Source organism: Octopus sinensis, linkage group LG11 (assembly GCF_006345805.1).
Source record: "Octopus sinensis linkage group LG11, ASM634580v1, whole genome shotgun sequence".
Lineage (NCBI taxonomy): Eukaryota > Metazoa > Mollusca > Cephalopoda > Octopoda > Octopodidae > Octopus > Octopus sinensis.
In genome coordinates this window covers 63,432,707-63,454,049 of record NC_043007.1, presented here as the reverse complement: position 1 = coordinate 63,454,049, position 21,343 = coordinate 63,432,707, and the positions used below count along the sequence as shown (strand labels likewise).

General features: G+C 35.1%; 1 protein-coding gene across 12 annotated transcripts in view; it reads left to right on the top strand.

Moving 5' to 3' along the window:
• Positions 1-2,397: 2,397 nt before the first annotated feature.
• Positions 2,398-21,343, top strand: part of LOC115217556 (girdin) — a 180,609-nt gene continuing 161,663 nt past the window's right edge. For 2 of the 12 annotated variants that reach the window (XM_036507587.1, XM_036507582.1), the window contains exons 1-3: positions 2,781-3,611; positions 6,553-7,013; positions 8,940-9,028. In XM_036507587.1, the coding sequence (XP_036363480.1) occupies positions 6,963-7,013; positions 8,940-9,028 (140 nt within the window). In that variant the 5' untranslated portion in view covers positions 2,781-3,611; positions 6,553-6,962. The other 10 variants (XM_036507588.1, XM_036507589.1, XM_036507583.1 and 7 more) reach the window with 9 other exon arrangements.

Here is a 21,343-nt window from a genome sequence, read left to right as displayed (position 1 = left end):
CTGGGCATGCAACACTGGCATCGGCCATGGCTTCTCAATCACAGAATATCTCCAGAGGTCTCGGTCTCCTGTCATTGCCTCTGTGAGGCCCAACGTTTGAAGGTCATGCTTCACTAGCTTATCCCATGTCTTCCTGGGTCTACCTCTTCCACAGGTTCCTTCCATAGTTAGGGTGTGGCACTTCCTCACACAGCTGTCCTCATCCATATGGAACACATGACTATACCAGCACAGTCGTCTCTCTTGCACACCACATTTGATGCTTCTTATGTCCAACTTTTCTCTCAGGTGCCTACACCCTGTTGTGTATGCACACTGACATTAGACATCTAGCAGATCATACTAGCTTCATTTTTTTCAAGCCTATGCATGTCCTCAGCAGTCACAGCCCATGTTCCACTGCTGCGTAGATGGCAGTCCACACATATGCATCATACAGTCTACCTTTCATCCTGTGCGAGAGGCCCTTAGTTGCCAGCAGAGGTACAAGCTCCCTGAACTTTGTCCAGGCTATTCTTGTTTTAGCTGCTACACTCTCAGAGCAACCACCCCTACTACTTGGTCGCCTAGGTAGTGGTAGCTGTCAACTACTTCTAGTTTTTCTCCCTGGCATGTGATGGAATATGTTTTCTGTACATCTTCAGTGTTTATTGCCCCTGTGCATCTGCCACACAATAAAACTCTCTTCCCAGTTAACCTTCCTTTGATGTTGCTGCACCTTTTATGTGTCCATAGCTTTCACCGGGAGTTTCTACCCATGCCTTTTCCACAGATTAAATAGGACCATCTGCTTGAAGGGTTTTATGATTTGTCAGCCTTCCTACTTACTAAGATTTTGATTTTTACTAGGTAAACCCTAAGGCCATTTGATCCTAGACCTTGCTTCCACACCCTAAAGTTTGTCTCTAGTTCTGGTAGTGACTCAGCTTTAAGAACAAGATCATCAACATAGAGGAGCTCCCAGGAGCAGCCTGTCTTCAATTCCTCTGTTATTGCCTGGAGGACTATGATGAATAAGAGGGAGCTGAGAACTGATCCTTGGTAAACCCCTACTTCCATCCGGAATTCTTCAATATACTCATTGCCAACCCTCACCTTACTGACAGCTTGTACAGCTCTTACCAACCACTCAACTATCCCCAGTTTCCGCATTGACCACCAGATAAGGGAACAGGGACCTTGTCAAAGGTTTTCTCCAAGTCAACAAAAGCCAAGTACAGAGGTTTATCTTTGGCTAGATATTTCTAGCCAAAGAATATATATTTGTGTGTACTGCTGGCACGTAAAAAACACCATTTGAGTGTGGTTGTTGCCAGTGCCACCTGGCTGGCTCCTGTGCCGGTGGCACGTAAAAGCCCCCTCTACACTCTCAGAGTAGTTGATTTTAGGAAGGGCATCCAGCTGTAGAAACTTTGCCAGATCAGATTGGAGCCTGGTGCAGCCTTCTGGTTTGCCAGCCCTCAGTCAAACCGTCCAACCCATGCCAGCATGGAAAGCGGACGTTAAACGACGACATGATGATGATATATATATATATATATGACGGGCTTCTTTCAGTTTCCGTCTACCAAATCATCGCACAAGGCTTTAGTCAGCCTCAAGCTATTGTAGAAGACACTTGCTGAAGGTGCCACGCAGTGGGACTGAACCCAGAACCATGTGGTCGGTAAGCAAGCTACTTATCACACAGCTAGTTTATTTATTTATTTATTTATTTATTTAATTAAAAAAATTTCGTTTGTTTGGGCACGCGTGCACAAACACACAACATAAAAAAAAAACGCAGCTCTGATAATGGACATTCAACGACTATTGAGAAGGTTGCAAGACGCAACAAAAATTTCAGAAAAAGAAAAAATAAATAAATGAATAAATAAATAAGGGGAAATCGAACCGGTGAGTGTGTTAAGTAATAAGGGACTAAAATAAAAAATATATGTATATATATTTGTATATATGCATATGTATATACATAGATATTTATATAAGTATGCATAAACAGTAATTAAGTACAATATCCTTTAAACATTAGTCAGCCGCGCAAAAGTTCGAACAGAAAAAAATACTGAGATTTTGAAACATGGACTACATACTTTGATATACACATAAATATGTACAGTCATGATACACACACACACACACGTGTGTTTGTGTGTGTATATATATATATATATATATATATATATATATATATATATATATATATATGTATATATATACATATGCATACATATATATACATGTATACATATAAACACATACATATATATATATACATACACACACACACACACATATATATATATATATTAGTACCGATTTATTTTTAAATATTTAAACTACATGACAAGGTTTGCTTGTGGTATGTAGACGGCCAAAGTATAAAGGTGAAAGGTGATACTGCATTATGGTAAAGATGAAATGAAAACAAGAAGCAACGGGTGTCCAGGAAAACCGTCTCGTGTCCCCGTGTTTTGTTAGTGAGCAAGAAGCGAACGTAACTGCACATCTCAAGCAGTCTGCATGCAAATGTATGTGTAGTACTCTCTCTCTCTCTCTCATGAATTACTCATTAAATACGATTCACGCAACATGAACGGTCAACTTGATAAAGTTCTCTGGATTTTAGACGAAAGGAAAGCAGCTGAAATGCTATTATAGAATCACCGTAATGTTTACAGCAACACTATAGATGACTGTGTGTATCATGATAGCGGTACTAGAAGACTCGTTGTGTAAGTTTCAGAACGATACTCAAGATCCCAGCTGTCTGTGTATGTGCTGTGTATATTTTGGAGTGCTGCCTGGACGGGATGGGTGTTTACTTCCCACCCACCGCACACTTTTTTCTTTTGTTTTTCTCTTTTTTCTTTCTTTTTCTCTAGCTTTACAATTTGTACAACAATCAGCGTATTAATTTAACCGTTTAGTCATGTTGTTCTTCCTTTCTTTCACCCTTCCTTGTCGATGTGAATAATGTAATCAAAGAGAGCTTTTGTCTCTCTGACACATGTTCATACATATACGCATACATACAAACACACGTGCATCAAGCACACCGCTTACTACACCCCTTCAAATATGCGGATATCGTTCCTGGGTACTTGCATATCAGCCCCCACTAAAAACAAGAGGAAACCGTCAACAAACATCACCGTAGCCACCGTCACTACTACTGCCATTCATAACAACAGCAACCCGTGCCATTTATGCCTGACAAGCGATGCTAATAGTAAGTCTTGTAGAATGTGGGGAGTGAAATTATTTCTAATACCCAAATGTTCTTACAAATCTATCAGAGGATTAATCTTCAAGTATATGCAATCACTATCACCATCGCTCACAGCAAGAACCAAACTCTTTTCCCTATGACGGAAATTAATTAAATAGAAAATGAGTCGGTTTGTTGAAGCTAATTTAAAACGCTTCTTCCCTTCTAATAACGAAACTTAGAAGCTTAGCCTTACGAAGAGAGAAAGAAAGAAAGAAGAAACAATTACTAAAGTCTCTCGACATACCGACTGACTGAGCTATTTACTTACATATTTACCTAGTTACTACCTAACCTTGTAGTTTTGCTGTTTAACAGCGAAATATTTTAAATATTCAAGGTGAGTTTAGACATTCTTTGAACTGTCTCGTGGCATCTAACCCTGATTGGGATTTCACCCTTTTATTATTTCAGTAAATTGTACAGTATTATTGTGCTTTAAAAATTCAACAGCAAACAATTGAATACAAGCGTAACTTGAGTATATTTCACCAACGTCTTTTTTTTCTTTTCTTTTTGCTATACAACACCTCCCTACCTTTACAAGTACCTGGCCTCAATTTTCACCTGGGAAATGTGTGTATGCACCTATATACATACATTATCTTATACATACATGCGCTAAAATGTTTTAGCTTTATTCTATCTACTTTTTGCAAATGTACGATATAGTTATATATTTCGTAATATACACGTGTCTGTGAATCAATATATATGTATATAAATACATTTCACTGTATACACAGATACATATGTGTATATGAATAAATATATTTACTAATTGTATATATGTATGTGTGTGTGTAGTATGTTTACTTTCCTCTTATGTGTGACCATAAATATATGTGAATCAGAAGAGCAAAATGCATGTCTTTTTATAGCCTACTGCCACATGTTTAACCATGTAGTCTTCTACATGTAATCTAGCATTGCGAAGGTCTCTCATGTTTCGTTCATTCCCCTATCTATCTATCTGTCCATCAGTCTATCTATCTGTCTGCCTATTTATCTATCTATCTATCTGCCTATTTATCTATCTATCTGCCTATTTATCTATCTATCTGCCTATTTATCTATCTATCTGTCTATCTATTTGTCTATTTATCTATATTTATGTCTGTCTGTCTGTCTGTCTATCTATCTATCTATCTATCTATCTATCTATCTCTGTCTATCTATCTATCTATCTATCTATCTCTGTCTATCTATCTATCTATCTATCTATCTCTGTCTATCTATCTATCTATCTATCTATCTGTGTCTGTCTATCTATTTATCTATCTATCTGTCTCTCTATCTATCTATCTGTCTCTGTCTATCTATCTATCTATATATCTATCTATCTATCTGTCTCTGTCTATCTATCTATCTATATATCTATCTATCTATCTGTCTGTCTGTCTGTCTATCTATCTATCTATCTATCTGTCTCTATCTATCTATCTATCTATCTGTCTGTGTCTGTCTGTCTGTCTGTCTGTCTGTCCTTCCATCCATCCATCCATCGCATCAGATTTAAAGAGAAAGAAAATAGGATTATTTCGCGTGAGCCGTTTTTTCAGAGGTGGTTGTTCATGGAACTGAAATGGATATAGTCTTGAAGGAGAAAACTGGTTGTAAATAATAACGAATTTCTCATTTCTTGATATTCTCTCACAATATATTGCTTTTATATCTTTCTTTTTATCTATCCCACTTTATCTATCTTCAGCTCTCCTACACCCCACCCCCTCTCTTCCTTTTTTTTTGAATTCTTCCGTTTTTCCGAACCTGTCTTTCTTTCACTTTCCATCTCATCATTCCTGTGGTTGCATACTTCACACACACACACAAACACAGAAAGTCTTCACGAAATTCCACCATAACTGGTTGCCCTGGCCTTGCTCTGTAACTCACCTTTGTGTCTCTTACCCCCACCACACATTTCTATTCACGAAATTCCATCAGTGTTGCTTGCCCCAGCCTTGTTTCAAAGCTCACCTTTGTACCTCGCGCCCGCGCACACGCATACACACTAATGGTGCTTTATGGTACTTGTTCAACCCCACCCCTTTTTTGTACGTATGACCATAGAAAGGCAGGAATAGATTGAGAATCGTAGGGAGAGAATTTAAAATTAATTTTTGATGGGAGTAATGAGGTGCTGGGACATATTTTGACAACTAGTCTGTATGGAAAAAAAAACAAAGGTTTGAGTGAATCAATAATAATGATTTCTAATTCGAGCACAAGGTTAGCAATTTTGAGAAGTAGGGGTTCGTCGATACTATCAATCCCAGCACTTGTACTTTGTTTTCTCAACCCTTGAGGGATGGAAGGCAAAGTTGATCTCGGCAGGATTTGAACTCATAGCGTGAATAGTCGGAAGAGAAGCATTTTTCCAACGCTCTAAGGAGTCTGTTGCCTTCATCAATAATAACGAATTTTTATATTGGTTTCAAGAGCCCGAGATTTTAGGGACAGCACAAAACGAAATAGAGGCGGAGGTGAACAACGAATTGTTATTATAAGTGTAATGGGGAAGGTACTTAGTAGTGCTGCTTGGACATGTTGGTGGCTTAATTGTGGTATTTAGTGTATATACGTTCACTTTTAGGCTTGGTATTTATTGTGGGTTTATAGATAATTACGTATTTGTTGTGTATTGGTATGTGCATGTGATTAGTGTGCATGTAGCTAACAGCCTTTTACAGAGGCATAATGTAAGTATACAGTAATTTAGTAATTGTGCATAGTAATATCTATAACGGGTTCGTGTACATAAATGCCTTATCTATCTATCTACGTATATGCTGTAAAGTTATATATATAAAGTAATATATATAGTGCATGTACGCTTGTGCCTTACGTATGTAAGATTGTGTGTGCTATAGATTTGAATATTAGTGCGTATATTGGCCTCTGCATTTGACTGGCAGCGTTCATATATGTACATATACACACAATCATGCACTGTGTATGGACGTATGTACACACACACACTATGTATACATATAATTGCATCTGTGTGCGTTTATATTTTCTAATACACCTTGTGTATTTAAATTGAAAGTAGTAAAAATATTAAAAGTAATTTGAAAAAAAATTTCTTTCAATATTCTTTTACTTAATAATCGGTCCTTTAAATAAATACCACACACACACACTCACACACGCACGCACGCAAACACACACACATACACACACACACACACACACACACACACACACACACACACACACATTCTTAACGATATCTGTTTATATTTCAATCTAATTTTATTTTCCTTCTCCGTTGTTAGGATTCTGGTTGGAATTTACCTGAATGGAACGATGAAGTACTCGTTGCTTGATGGCGCTGGCACACAGCTTGCTTCCTGCCACGCTTTAGGATTATTATCTTTTGCAAAGATTACGGCAAGGTGAAAAAAGAAAAAAAACGAAAAAGAAAACAAATAAAGAAAAGCTGCTGGGTAAGAGGACCCGGCTTGCTTCTTTTTGCTTCTATCTTCTACTTCTTTAGAAGTAGAAGAAGCAGGAGCCGCAGAAAAGATTCTGCCTCACACTTGCAAGAAGCAGTGCCGTAACAGGCGACAGAATTTTAAGGAATTCGGGATTTTTTGTTGTTGTTATTTTTAATTTCTTTTGTAAAAGAAAAGTTAATAGAAACCAAACCCCATCAAAATAATTAATAATAGGGGTCTAATTAAAAATGGCGTCGCCGCCCGAAGAATGTTTCATGCAAAGTCCTTTAGTTATTTGGGTAAGTTTGTTTTATTTAATATGTTTTCTGTAAATATATGAATTTGTATTGACTTTATGTGTGTGGTTACTGTTATTTTGCGATGGTGGAGCTCTGGACTAAATGCTTTGTCGAATTTGGTTCGTCACGGCGTTCTGGGTTCAAATCTCACTTGTCGACTTTGTCTAATTTTCTTCCTTGGATCCATAGAATATCAATATATTTACATTTATTCAATTGACTATACTGCTTCTTTACGAATTTGTGGCGTTCTGTCTGTATATTTATTACCTGTATCTCTGTGTTTCAAGTTAATGTTGTTATCGTGGCAACATTCATAAACTTTTCACGCCATCACAAAATAAGGACCAGTAATATATTGGTGTCCATCGAATGTATAACTGAAGAAACAGTTGAAGTTTTGAAATATCTATAACGGGGATGGGAATCGTTGGTGGGCAGGATGGGGCAAAAATGTTTTTAAAATTTGAAAGTTGGAGGTGGATGGGTGAAATTCTTTCAAAATTGAATTCCCGTTGTATAAAACACAGTAATGCTAAAAAGCATTAAGAAATAAAATAATCCCTACCAGATTCCTTAGCCAAACTGCTTTTGCAGCATTGGATTAACCATTAAGCAAAATAAGGCATCAAGGGAAGGAGAGGGCACCCTAGATATGGTAAATGGTTTACGGCACAAAAGAAATCACTTTAAACTGGCTAAAATTATATTCAAGATGCCTTTATCTCTACTAAGTATAGATGCAGATGTGTTACCTAAATTTAATTTTGAGTATCTGATCAGATTTTGCAAGAAAGTGGAAGTATATAAAAATAAACATTATTTTCCCTTTGGCTGTTTTGTTTAGTTTTGAAAAATAAAAATTTATTTTATGGTTTGTTATTGTTTATTTTTTGAACTACATAATCGTTTATGGGGGCACCAAAATCTTTTAAGTGCTTAGGGCTTCGATGGGTTTTAATCCGGCCATTTTCAAAGGAACTTCAGTTCTGAAACAACCCGGTTTGGTAATCTACCAAAGGTTATTTGAGCACATTGTGCACGCAGATATTTAGAAACGACATGAATATAAATCATACTCAAAAGTATGTGACTTTGTTTGCTATCAAGATTTCAAGTGCTTTAGGCGGCCAACCAGTAGAATCGTTAGCACGTCGGGCAAAATGCTTAGCGGCATTTCGTCAGACCTCACGTTCTGAGTTCAAATTTCGACGACGTCAACTTTGCCTTTCATCCTTTTGGCGATCGATAAAATATGTACCAGTTGAGCACTGGAGTCGTTGTAATCGACTTACCTTCTCTCCCGAATTTGGCTTTGTGCCAAAATTTGAAACCAATATTTCAAGTGTTCTTGAGGGTTGTTTAGTAGAATTGATTGAATATGATGGTGGATCTCCATCGTCCGACAATTAAGATTCAGTTAATTGATCAACTGAATTACCTGTTCGTGGATTAATATAGTCGTGGCTGGACATCTCTCCACAGACACATGCACTCTTAGCGTAATATGCAGGCAGAATCAATGTGACACCGTGTGTGCCTTCTGTACCTTTTGAATTACATGTACAATCCACCCGACGGGCTTCTGTTCTATTTCCGTCTACCCAGTTTCGCTCACAAGGTGTGTCGACTCGAGGTTATAAAAATGACATTTACCCAATACGCCACGATTTGGGATCGAGTCAGAAATCTTGTAACGAAGCCTTCTTAACCATTTAGCCATTGATTGAAAGTGTCACAAATACTGGAAACATCTTTTGTTTTTTCTTCAGATCGACATCATCCCACTAATACTCATGTCAACAAGAGCTATTTCTCTTAGTTTTTTTGCTTTGTTTTGTTTTGGTTTTTACTCGTCTTTCATGATTCTCTTTTCTTTGATTTAACTATTTTGATTTTATTTTCGTTCTCTCTCATCTTTTACAGATTGATACTTTTCGGGAAGCAAATTCTCCGGCGATACAATACAAAGATATTTACGGAGGTGTTTTCCTAACAACTGTAATGAATCAGATGTAAGTATGCGTTTTCATTAAACAATTTTAAATTGAAATGTTGATATTTCACAGAGAATAAACGAAAGAAACGTTAAAAAGGAAGTAGAGTAAACATTCCTGACAGATGTCTTTTTCATTTATTACCCGGGACTTCATGACACCAAAATCATACTGTCACAGCTATTTTCAATATTTTGATATCAAAACATTAAACTACAATTTCTGTATTCATTCATATATTTATCATTGATTCTTCTTACTTATAACAAAGTGAACAGCAAATATTCGTTCATTTCTTCATTCAAGTCTCCAACTCTTTATGTCTCATAGACATATTTTGTGTTTCTTTTGCTTCTCTCATCTAACACATTCGAATGATTATTTTACTTTCTTATTTTCATGTTTTCGTGCTAAATGCAACGATATTTAGATAATGCCGGTTCCAGCTTGCTACTGGAAGCAATCTTTTATTTTGTGAGACGTTTTCTAACACTGTTGCTTGCAGACGATGACAACGGAGTCAGCAGACGTCGAATACTGTCGTCTGCTACCACTTTCTTGTCTGCTTTTACGAAATATTGGTTAGGGATTGTTACTTGAATTTTTCTTTTCTTGAAATAAAGATACACGAGAAGGAAGCCACTAAACAGCAATTCCATTTTTATTATTTACAAGCTTTAATATATTAGATACTACCGTTCAATGGTGACAGTTTAGAATGTGAAAGCAAGACAGAGAAGGTGCCTTATGCAAAACTACTTCAGTTGATGAAACCCAGCCTATCTCCTAGAAATGAAAATCATTTCTTCAAGATACCATTGATTAATCAATTAACCATGCACCTTCTAGATACAAAGTAACATTGTCTAATCAAAATATATTATTGTTGACATTGCAACAGAGATCTGGACATGTTTTTTTTTAATCATTTGGTGTCTTATGCTGGTATTCAGATAAATACCAGTTATGTAAGTGGTGAGAGTGTCATTATTTATATCAATTTTCTTTCTAAAGAAAAAAAAAAGGCCCTGTATTTTGACATCTTGTATTTTATATATCATGGTGTCACCAGGATTTCAACCAAGTGGGGTCTGAATATTCACATTTATTAAAATTGATCTAACAGTAGTCATCTAATTTGCATTAGCGTAAAGATGTTTATTACATATATATACATATATATACATACATATATATATATACATATATATATATATATATACATATACACACACACATACGGAGGCGCAATGGCCTAGTGGTTAGGGCAGCGGACTTGCGGTCGTAGGATCGCGGTTTCGATTCCCAGACCGGGCGTTGAGTGTTTATTGAGCGAAAACACCTAAAGCTCCACAAGGCTCCGGCAGGGGGTGGTGACGATCCCTGCTGTACTCTTTCGCCACTTTCTCTCACTCTTTCTTCTGTTGGCCTGCTCGCTTAGCCAGCGGGGTTGGTGTCATTTGAAGGCTAAAACAATGCGAAGCACATTGTGACCAGCGATATGTAACAACATCTGATAGCCTGGTCGGTCACGGTGATATATACACATACACACATATATATAGCCCTGAGGTAGGATTTCATCCAAACCTGTCAAATCCTCCAAGTTGCATACTTTGTGTATATATGTATGTATACACATACATAAGCAACATATATGTACACCCACTCTTTTTTATTGTATATGAATATTTTGTTTCTTGTAGCAGAAATTAAAAAAAAACATTGGTAATCAATAAATAATGAACTCCTAATGAAATCAACTTTGCTCTTCATCTTTTCAGCTTGACAAAATAAAGTTCTAGTCTAGTGCTTGGATCAGTTTAATCAATTGTATTCCTCTCCCACATTTGAAGCTTTGTCTTTAAGAAATTGTAATTTTTTCAGATTATTAACATCATTTTTAGAGATGATGAAAGATTTTTATATCTCTACATATAATGTTAATCATTTGAAAAATTATAATCTTTATAGTAACGAAAGGGTTAATGATAGTAATATTAATTAATAATAGTAATTATTATATCTGGAGGTAAGCTTGTGGTAGGGTGACTCTATGGTATACTCTCAATTTCTGGATGAAAAACCTTTCAGTTTATTGTAACACCCTAATGCTCTTGGGGAAAGGCATAATCATAGCAACATTCTGTTTCCTTTCCCCCCAAAAGATAGGGTGCTGTGATTTAGCATTAAATCTAATTACAAGCTGATGTACCCTACGTATGAACTATGGTTATCAGGTGCTGCATAATTGCTTAACTTACAGCAGGCTGCATCATTACTCTATATATTATGTTAGCTGTGTTTATAAACTTTGCTGTCTCCATTAGACGTCTTTCATGTAGTCCCTTTAGTATAATCTTTAAAATTACCAGTGCTTTCCAAAAGGATTTGTTTTTATGTCTTTTTTTATATTTTAGTTACAAATATTCTATTTTAAAATAATGTCTTTTTTTTACTATATGGCAAAGGTTGTCTTCAAACATCTGTTAGTTGATAGATTTCTTTTTGCTTCATATTTAATGGTGATAAATGGCTTGTAGCTGCAATATGGCTAAATGGTTAAGAAGCTGTGTGGCATCTTGAGCAAATGTTATTGTCATAACCTGGCTTGACTCCTACCTTGTGAATGAAATTGTGTAGATAGAAGCTGCATAAAAATCACCCAAGTGGATTATACCTGTAATTCAAAAAGACTACAATCTATGTCATGCTAATACTGTTTGAGAATCATGTTAGGGGTACATTGTCTGTGAATTACTCAGTCACACATACAGCAACAAGTTATTCACCTGATCAAGCAACAGGAGATCCATTGCGTTATGGCTTGTAGGCTCCTGACCAAAAATTTTATTACCATTGTCTGATTTTCTGGACTGTCCCAGAATGAGTTTCCCTCTTTATTGTTGAATCTGATAAAGAAGAGCGATGCCCATAACCCAATGAGAGGAGTCATCTCTCATGAGAAATATGGAGAAGCTTATTATTATATTTGATTATTAAATCTGGAGGTAATATTTACCGTTTGACCTACCACTTTTGCTTCTGTGGAAGAGGAGTTGATATAAGAAGTAGATAGTCAGATTATATATTATAGTTACAAGCTTAGATCTATTTTATGTGTACATGTGGAGGAGATTTAATAATACAAGGACCCATAAAATACTGGATTCAATTTGTATAAGTGTGCACTTCCCTCTTCCAGAAATAAAGTTTTTCAGTTTAGAAATTAATCGTTATCTTATAAGCAGTTATGATTATTGTTTTAAATCTCTTTAGTTACATTTTAACATTCCTTGGTGAATCATAAATGTCAGTCATCTTGACCTAACTAGTGAAATCTATGACATCCCACCTATATCAGAACTTACTACTACTATGATTAAGCTGAAGTTGATTAAAATTGCACAGTGTTAGACTAATTAATGCATAATAGTGTTTTATCTAAATTTTCCCAATTCACATTATGCTGAGGTTAGTCTTTTTATTCATCTTGGGGAATTATAAAATAAGCACCAACAAAACACTGGATTAGTTTGGCTACTCTAACAATTCTCTGCTACAGTTGTCTTTATTCTCAATAAAAAGAAATCCTAGTAATCAAGCTGTTCATAACTTGTTACAGCTTCTTAAAATTTTGAGAAATGATAGCTATTGATATATTTATGGTATTTGTGTGTAAGTGTGTTTGCACATGGATGTCCATGTGTTCATTCTGCCAGCTACATAGGTTCTGTGAATCTCATTCACAGAAATTTAATTTTTTACCCTTCAGTGATTCGAAACATGCTAATCACAAGGGACAGAAGCAATTTGAATACATGGAAGCTGAGCCACAAACATCTTTATCAGTGATATAGTTCCAGACTATGCTTGTAAATCAAACTGGCGCTGGTTTCTCTCTCCACCACTACAAATATTTGATAGCAAGCTGCACTTGAACACAACTGTACATTACATTGCAACATGTGCAGTTGTACATAAACATATGCACACATGTTCAAGTGCAAGCAAACACGTGCACATCTGTTTATATACAATTGTGGACATAGTTACATATACTCCTATTATTATTTTTGACAATATCCCATTCACAACACTAAATAAACTGTAGGTATTAAGTTTTTTGTTTTTTTTTCTTTTTTTTGTCAAACAAAATAACTCAAGTATGATTAATCTACCTTGTAGAGTTTTAACCGGCATTCATATTGAAATCAAACATATATTTATCATAAAAGAACTATTTTGTCAGTTCTTACTATCATATGATATAAAAGTGTTATTCATCTCAAATACACTAACACTAAATCATTGCTTGGTCTTATTCACATCTATATTTGTATGAAATCTTACATGCAAATCACATATGTACTAACATGTTATACATCATCTGTCAAACAAATGATAGACTAGGAGTGCAGTATGATTTAAGCAGATGAGATGATCTGGGACCAATAACTATTTCCAGTTCAATTTTGTTTTCTGTTTGGACAATACCTGATACAGGTTCTGATTTTTGAAAAGGTTATCTTTTGAGCTTATATAATACCTCAGTCACTGTTTGTGAATTTGTCTTTCTAGTTTTGTTTTAATGTATAAGTTTATATTGCTAAAGTAGGGTTGATTTTTTTTTTTTTTTTTACAGAAGATAGATTTAGTTATAGCATTGCCTTCAGTTGTTGTTTAAACTTAGGTCAGCTCTGATCTAAAAGCATTCCAACTTTTTTTTTGTACTTTTTCAGGCAGTGTGCATAAGACCACTTTATCCAATATATTTTTCCTTTTTGAGATGATAGGGTGTAATTTCAAGACGGTTCAGCTGCTATTTTTAGCAAGTTTACATGACCATGTAGACTTCCCAGTTAGTTTGTGTATAGTAATATCTCTTAGTACAGTCAGTCAACAGCAATTTTTCTGTTATTCCTTGTGCATATACAACAATAGCTATATTATTCACTTTCATGTCCTAGAGTTATTTGTTGTTTAGCCTAAGTCAAATTCAATCCAGTAGACAAATGATCAAAGACATTCCCTATCATGACTATTCTATTTTATTTTTTAGGTATTGTGCATCTAGGGTTGTCTTATTCAGTATGCTTTATCTAAAAATGATAGACTTGAGGGATATGGCTGCTATTTCTCATAGGGAATGTGACTATGAATGTATGTCCTGTGTAGAGTATATTTGTAATGGCTAGTTGATGGTCTCTCTTCCCATCTGCAAAATGCATATATCAAGTGGAATGTTGTATAGTGATGAAACATGAGTGAGAAAGTCAACATATTTTTGGTTTGCTAGAGACAAGTAAGTTTAGCAAAATCTAGTGAAAGTAAAACAGGAATCTGAATTTACAATTATTTATATTTGACGGATATTTGTCCCCATCTTGTTTGTTGTTAACACAGTGTTTCAGCTGATATACCCTCCAGCCTTCATCAAGTGTCTTGGGGAAATTTCGAACCTGGGTTCCCATTCCTAAGGTATTTTTTGATGTTATTGTTGTTGTTATTATTATTATTCAGATCACTGCCTGGAATAAAACTCGGAATCTTGGGGTTAGTAGCCCGTGCTCTTAACCACTATGCCATATGTCCATGGGCAATTATGAAGTGAATTTTAGGGCTTATAAGTCTAATATTCTCCTATCCTTCCTTAATACTGGTTCCCATATGCTGTTCATATCTGCACCCGGTCTGCTTAGGAGGTTGCTGTGTCCTAGCATATGTACTGCTTCTTTTAGTTTTCGTATTTTCCAGTGATGTTCTCTCTCTATTATTTTAGCTTCATCCCACAGGGGGAGGTGGTCTCCACTTTTCTATACATGATCAGCTATACCCGATTTATCAATATCTCACTGTGTCACAGCTTTGCGATCTTCCTCTAGCCTTATTTTGAGGGCGGGGGGGGGCATGTTTCGCCTTTGTATAACTTACCACAAACAAGATGAGGACAAATATCAGTCAAATGTAAATAATGTACATTATTCCTCATCTCTTAAATACAAAACTGTAGGAATCTGAATGCTAATAAGTGAAAATGTTCCCTTAGAAAAGCGTGTTTTTTTAAATTGTGTAACCGCTTAAGCAATATTAATAAACTATACTAAAATACTTGATTACAATGAATAGCTTTCTTTTCACATGATGCTAACTTATTGCTAGATATGTTTGATTTTATTTTTGATGCCAAGTATTTTGTTCAAATTTCTGTTTATGTAAACTCTAGCTTCAAGGTCTCCTTACAGTTGGTTCACTTCACCTTCAATAATGTGGAAATGATAGCATTTACTTTTGTTCTTACTATCATTTTCATAATTATTTTAATTTTTACATTCCTTTCCCTATGTTAGGCTGGTCAGGTTTTCACATTATTAAGCTATCCATCTCTTTTGCATCTGAGAACAGAAAAGCCAAAAAGTGGGTCTATTCAAATAACAAGCAATCTGCCTGCTCCACAATAAATTTATTCATATCTTCATTTGATCCCTTTGTTCTCTCCTAAAGAGCTTTACATACACTTGGAAGCTACAGCCATGTAGTAACTTAGCTTCAGTAACTTTGACCAAAGAGATATACGTGACCAAACTATCATTTTACATATCTAGGACTCATAATTCAATGTATCCTTTGTAATTTGTCTGCTATTTCTAATGAATTAAGCAACTGCATAGAACTCTACAATCAATTTTACCTTCATTTGGGCTATTTTCCCCATTATCCCCTCTAGTATTTTTAAGAACTTCTGGTGATGCAGTTATATTTTATCATGAGAAAACTCCCAAGAACTGGATCATTTGTGTTATTTTAACTTGGATTCTTTTTGAAAGAATCTTGCATTGTTATTTTGTCTTACCTTGTGGCTTTCAGTGGTCAAGGAAATTTACGTTGTTCCATTTTGTTGATTTAGATTGGTATTATTCTTGTAGAGAATTTTTTTTCAGTCAGGTCCATCCAGCTAGCAGTCTTTAAATTAATTACCTTTTTCAGCCTTATCTTTAAAAAACAAAAAAAAACTTGAAAACATCTTACTTTTATGATATAACTATCAATATTAGTACATGAATCATTATATAAAGAAAATATTTTGATATTTTTCAACCACCTCTTTATGGTGCTATAGTTTAGAAAATTTTAATGTGCAAGAACAATTAAAAATGTTTTAGATCAGGATTCCCCTTTTAAACACAAAGAAATCAGTGTAGTTCCTGGTTCTCAGTAAGCCATGTACACATAATGTGAAGTAAAGCCTTTGACCTGATGGTCAAGTGCTGTAATAGCTTAAATATTTCATAAGTGTATTGAAACAGATTCTTGAGACCATAAAAGAAATTACTAACACACATGACTTTAATTGAAGAGAAAGTGGAAGGATACTCTAAACCCATCATTATAGTATATCTTTTTACAATGTTCCATGGATTGTTTTAGTCTCACTGCATATTGTCATTCATGGCAGACCCTCATTTTCTGGCACACAAAGCAATAAAGTAAAAACCAGCCAATACTGTTATGTTAATTTTGGCAAGATTTCATAACTGGATACCTTTCCAATCACTTCACAGAATGTACTAGGTGCAATTTTTCATGTCACTGGTAGTATATAATGTCCACAACAACACTAAAGTCTTCTCTTTGTTATCTCCATTTGTGCCTTCTTATTTTTGCAGCTGGATGCCTCTTCTAAACTTTCATGAGCTAGGGAACCCACTCTGCATCTTTTGGCAGAGTTCCTGTTGCTTCCATGTGATTAGAGTTGTGCTTTTTAAATACTATTGGGCTTATTCAGATTGTACATCATCCTTGGCAGGTTGCCTTTATTACCTGGCTTGGGAATGGGGTCCTTGGTTATCTTTGCTTGAGGTCTGTCCACACCCCACTGTAGATTTCTTATGAGCCTGTGCTCTCTTATGCACTGTTGCCCTGTTTACGTTAGATTTTGAATGCTTTATTGCAAAAAAAGTAAATGAAGCTTTTGTATAGTAATGAGCATCCTTGGCAGGTTGCCTTTATTACCTGGCTTGGGAATGGGGTCCTTGGTTATCTTTGCTTGAGGTCTGTCCACAACCAAACCTGAAAATAGACTGATCAGTGTACTTGATTTTGAATCTTATTGAAAAAAAGACCTGTTTAATAGCAACTCTATAATGAAAGGTTTCTGTAAAAGAGTCTGCCCAGGTTTGTACTGTTAGAATATTTAGATTGTCTTATTAGTGCATGTTTCTTTTGCAAATGTTCTTTGTAAATGAAGCTTTTGTGTATAGTAAGGAAGCTGGTATAATGAAATTTATTACTACTTTCCTATCTACCTCTTAACAAGTCTCAAGATTTAAGATAATCTTGTATTTCACCTCTCTTGACTGTAACAGTCAGATATTTCAATCACGTATGAACAAATTGGAGGAGAGCAAGCAGAAGGTATCTGTCCTAACTGCCTCTTTTGCATATGTAATAGGGAGTGTATAGTCCCTGATCAGACTAAATCATGGCTTATCTTAACTTTTGGTTTACTTTTATGCACTCATTCAGCCTTGTCTATGCCTTTAGTCTGTTCAAGTAGCGTTGATCAAAGTTATTCAACAAACATCAACAATACTTGTGACCATTGCTAATGGAATAACTTACATAACTGGTCAGTTTATCAGAGAAATGAATGCAATGAATTTTTCTTCCCTGGGAGCTTGGTCCTATATTTACACTAAATTCCTTTTTATCGAATTTGCTTGTCAGGTAACCACAGGTATCTCTAGCTCAGTCAATAATTAACATTGTGTTCGTGTTGATTTGATTTGTTTGCTTGCAACAGATTATTTTGCAAGTCTAACTCACTCACTCACTCACTTGTGAAGGTGGATTTGATATTCACACTGTAAACCACAAAATCAACACTTGCTTTCAGATAATTTCGTACTCCAGCTCAGTCACTATCTTTTTGTTATTTTCTATGCTTTTTATCTATTTTACATTCTGATTAAGAGATAGTTTATTGTCTCATTTCTTGAAGAGTACAATGTCAATAACAAGAATACAACTTCTCAGTCAAGTAATACCTTATCTGCTAGGCCAGTGAAACTATTTTGAAAATTTTGTTAGAGAGCACAGACTTCAGCATAAAGCTGCCCCAATCCTCCGTTGATTTAACAACTTAGCTCATGTCAGTGAACTTATCATCCAGTTTAAAAGGTGAACTTATCATCCAGTTTAAAAGGTAATGGGTTCACCATACGTAATACAATCTAAAAGATTGTTGGGTGTTGGATTAAGGTGGGAATGGGAATGAAGACTTAATCTTTTAAGAATGAATGTATGACAGACTGTGAAGTTTGGTTTGTAATCATGGCTTTTTTCTTTGATTAACATTTAATTGGAGTCTCTCTCTAATATGTCACTGTGTCAGGGTTACTATGTAATTACATTCGTAGACAATTCCTGGTGAGTTCTTAAGATTAGTAAAAGACTGTTTCGACACTTTAAATGTCTGGTTATCTATTTTTCTTTGTGCTGTTTTTTAACAGTGGTTTTAAATTTCATTAATTCTAAGCATACAATATTTCTTACTGAATAAACTTTCTACAGCTTCTGTATATCTCACTCTCTCTTTTTCTTATATATTCACACACTCACACATATTCCATTTTAAACCAAATATACACATTTAGATTATCTTTTTTATAGAGCTCTTTACCTCAACTTTGCCTTTCATTTTTCTGTGGTTAATGAAATAGAAGTAAAGTGGCTGATTTAATCGACTAAGCTCTTTCATTAATTTTTAACATTGTGTCTATATTAATAACAATTATTATAAGGAGGTGAGTGGCAAAATAAGTAGAGCACCAAACAAAATGCCTTGTGATATTTAGTCATGTACTTTTATGTTCTGAATTCAAATTCTGCTGGAATCGACTTTTCCTTTTATCTCTTCAGGATTAATAAAATGAAAACCACTCATGTATTGGAATTGATTAACTGTTCCTTCCCACAACCCTGATATTGTATTAATATTAGAAATCATTATTATTCAAACCAATAGTGATTGGTGATGTTTTAATAACATTTAAAACAGTCAACCCATTTGGTTTTCTGCTGTAATTATTCAGAGTTAAAGATTTATTTTAGATTCCAAATTAGGTTGGTGGAGAGACAGATAGGGTAGGTAGAGCATTGAATTAAATATCTTTCAGTATACAGTTACATGTCTCTACATTCTGTGTTCAAATCTTACTAGAGCCAACTTAATCTCTCACCTTTATCTCAAGGAGTTATTATTTAATTGCATTATCTTGAATGAGATTAATAACAGCAAGTTTTCTGCATGTACTTATTTTGTAGACTTATACTATGATTAAAATGTGTTCAGTCAATGTATCAACTGTAGCCATCTCATTTTATTAGCCACCCTCTGCTTTGGAATTTAGTACTTCAACATGTAGGCTTTATTTCAACAAAACCTGTTGTTTTATGACTAGAAAAAGTTAAACATTTTTGTAAGATGCAAAAAGAATAAGGATGTTTTTTTTTAAATTTATGTAATAAAAAATTAACCTATACATATCTCTACCATCAACTGTCTCTCTATATATCTCTTTCTTTCTCTATAACCCCAGCTTTCTCCTTTCCCATCTCTTCTTTCCTTTCCATCTAGAGTAGCCATATATCTCCTCTATAGCAACTTACCTTCCAACTAGTACAAAGCTATCCACCTCAATACTACTCCCCTTCCCTGTTGAGTGGCTTTTGTCTTGCAAGTTACTTGGTGACCCCACCAATGCTGGTGTCATGTAAAAACCACCCAATACACTCTGTAAAGTGGTTGGCATTAGAAAGAGTATCCAGCTGTAGAAACCATGCCAAAACAGACAATGGAACCTGACATAATCTTCTGGCTTGCCAACTCCTGTCAAACCATCCAACCCATGTCAGCATGGAAAACATGTTAAGTGATGAAGATAATGAAACAGACATATATATGAAGGCATGTGATGCAGTAGTTAAGCTGTATGGCTCACAATCATGATGTCATGGATTCAATTCTTGGAATGGGTTGTATGTTGCTTCTTTCTGCCAGGCACTTCATTTCACATTGTTCCTATTTACTGAGTTGAAAATGAGTACCAGCTGAGTGCTGGTACAATTCTTTCTCTCTCTCCAGTTGTCATGCTGGATGTGCCACTGAGTCAAAAAGCAAGAGAGAGAGATGAGAGGGTATCTATGTCCTTTCATGGTTGCATAGGCACTTAAAACAGTTAGTGAATGCAAAATGCATTACCTAACCACATTTATTTGCAGGTGATGGCAGGCTCTTTATCTTATATATATATATATATATATATAAAAAATGGGGAAGGCCAGTTTATGGGATTACTTTAGGTTTCCTGTCCATAAAGGATTTAGCTTTATGGTGTATTATCAGATCCCCAAAACCTGTAGACCCATGACCTCTTAAAAATATTTTTAAGAGGTCATGGGCCAACAGGTTTCTGGGATCTGATGATATACCATAAGGCTAAAACCTTTATGGATGGGAAGCCTAAGGTAATCCCATAAACCGGCCTTCCCCATTTTTAATATAAACTGCCATACATCTAGAGTGTGCTGCTTCTTTCGGATATGGTTTTACAAATGATATATATATATATATATATATATATATATATATATATATATATATATATATATATATGTATGTGTGTGTGTGTGTGTGTTAGAATGTTGATTGCTATGGCTGGTCAGAGAGTGGCGATTGGTTTTGCATCTATATAGTGCTTAACTATAGAGGTGACTTGTCAGGTTCAAATATATTACTGCTCTAATGTTTTAGAATTAGCTTCTATTTTGGATATATGAACTACTGATGAAATATGTACATGAGAGAGAGAAAATCAGCTCTTTCATTTTTCTATGAAATTACACCGAACTAATTGTTTTCTAACTATATGGTGCGTAGTTTCCTAAAGAAGACCCAAGTATTATTTATAGGTCATACAGCTGAGTTGAACTTTTCCAATTATCTTTTATCGTTTACTTGTTTCAGTCATTTGACTGTGGCCATGCTGGAGCACTGCCTTGAAGGGTTTTAGTTGAATAAATTGACACCAGGACTTATTTTTTAAAGTTTGGTATTTATTGTATTGGGTTTTTTTGCTGAACTGCTTAAGTTATGGGTATGTAAACACACCAACCAACACCAATTGTCAAGCACAGACACAAAGACAAACACACAGATATATATATATATATATATATATATATATATATATATATATATATATATATATATATGATAGGCTTCTTTCAATTTCCATCTACCAAATCTACTCACAAGGCTTTGGTCATCCA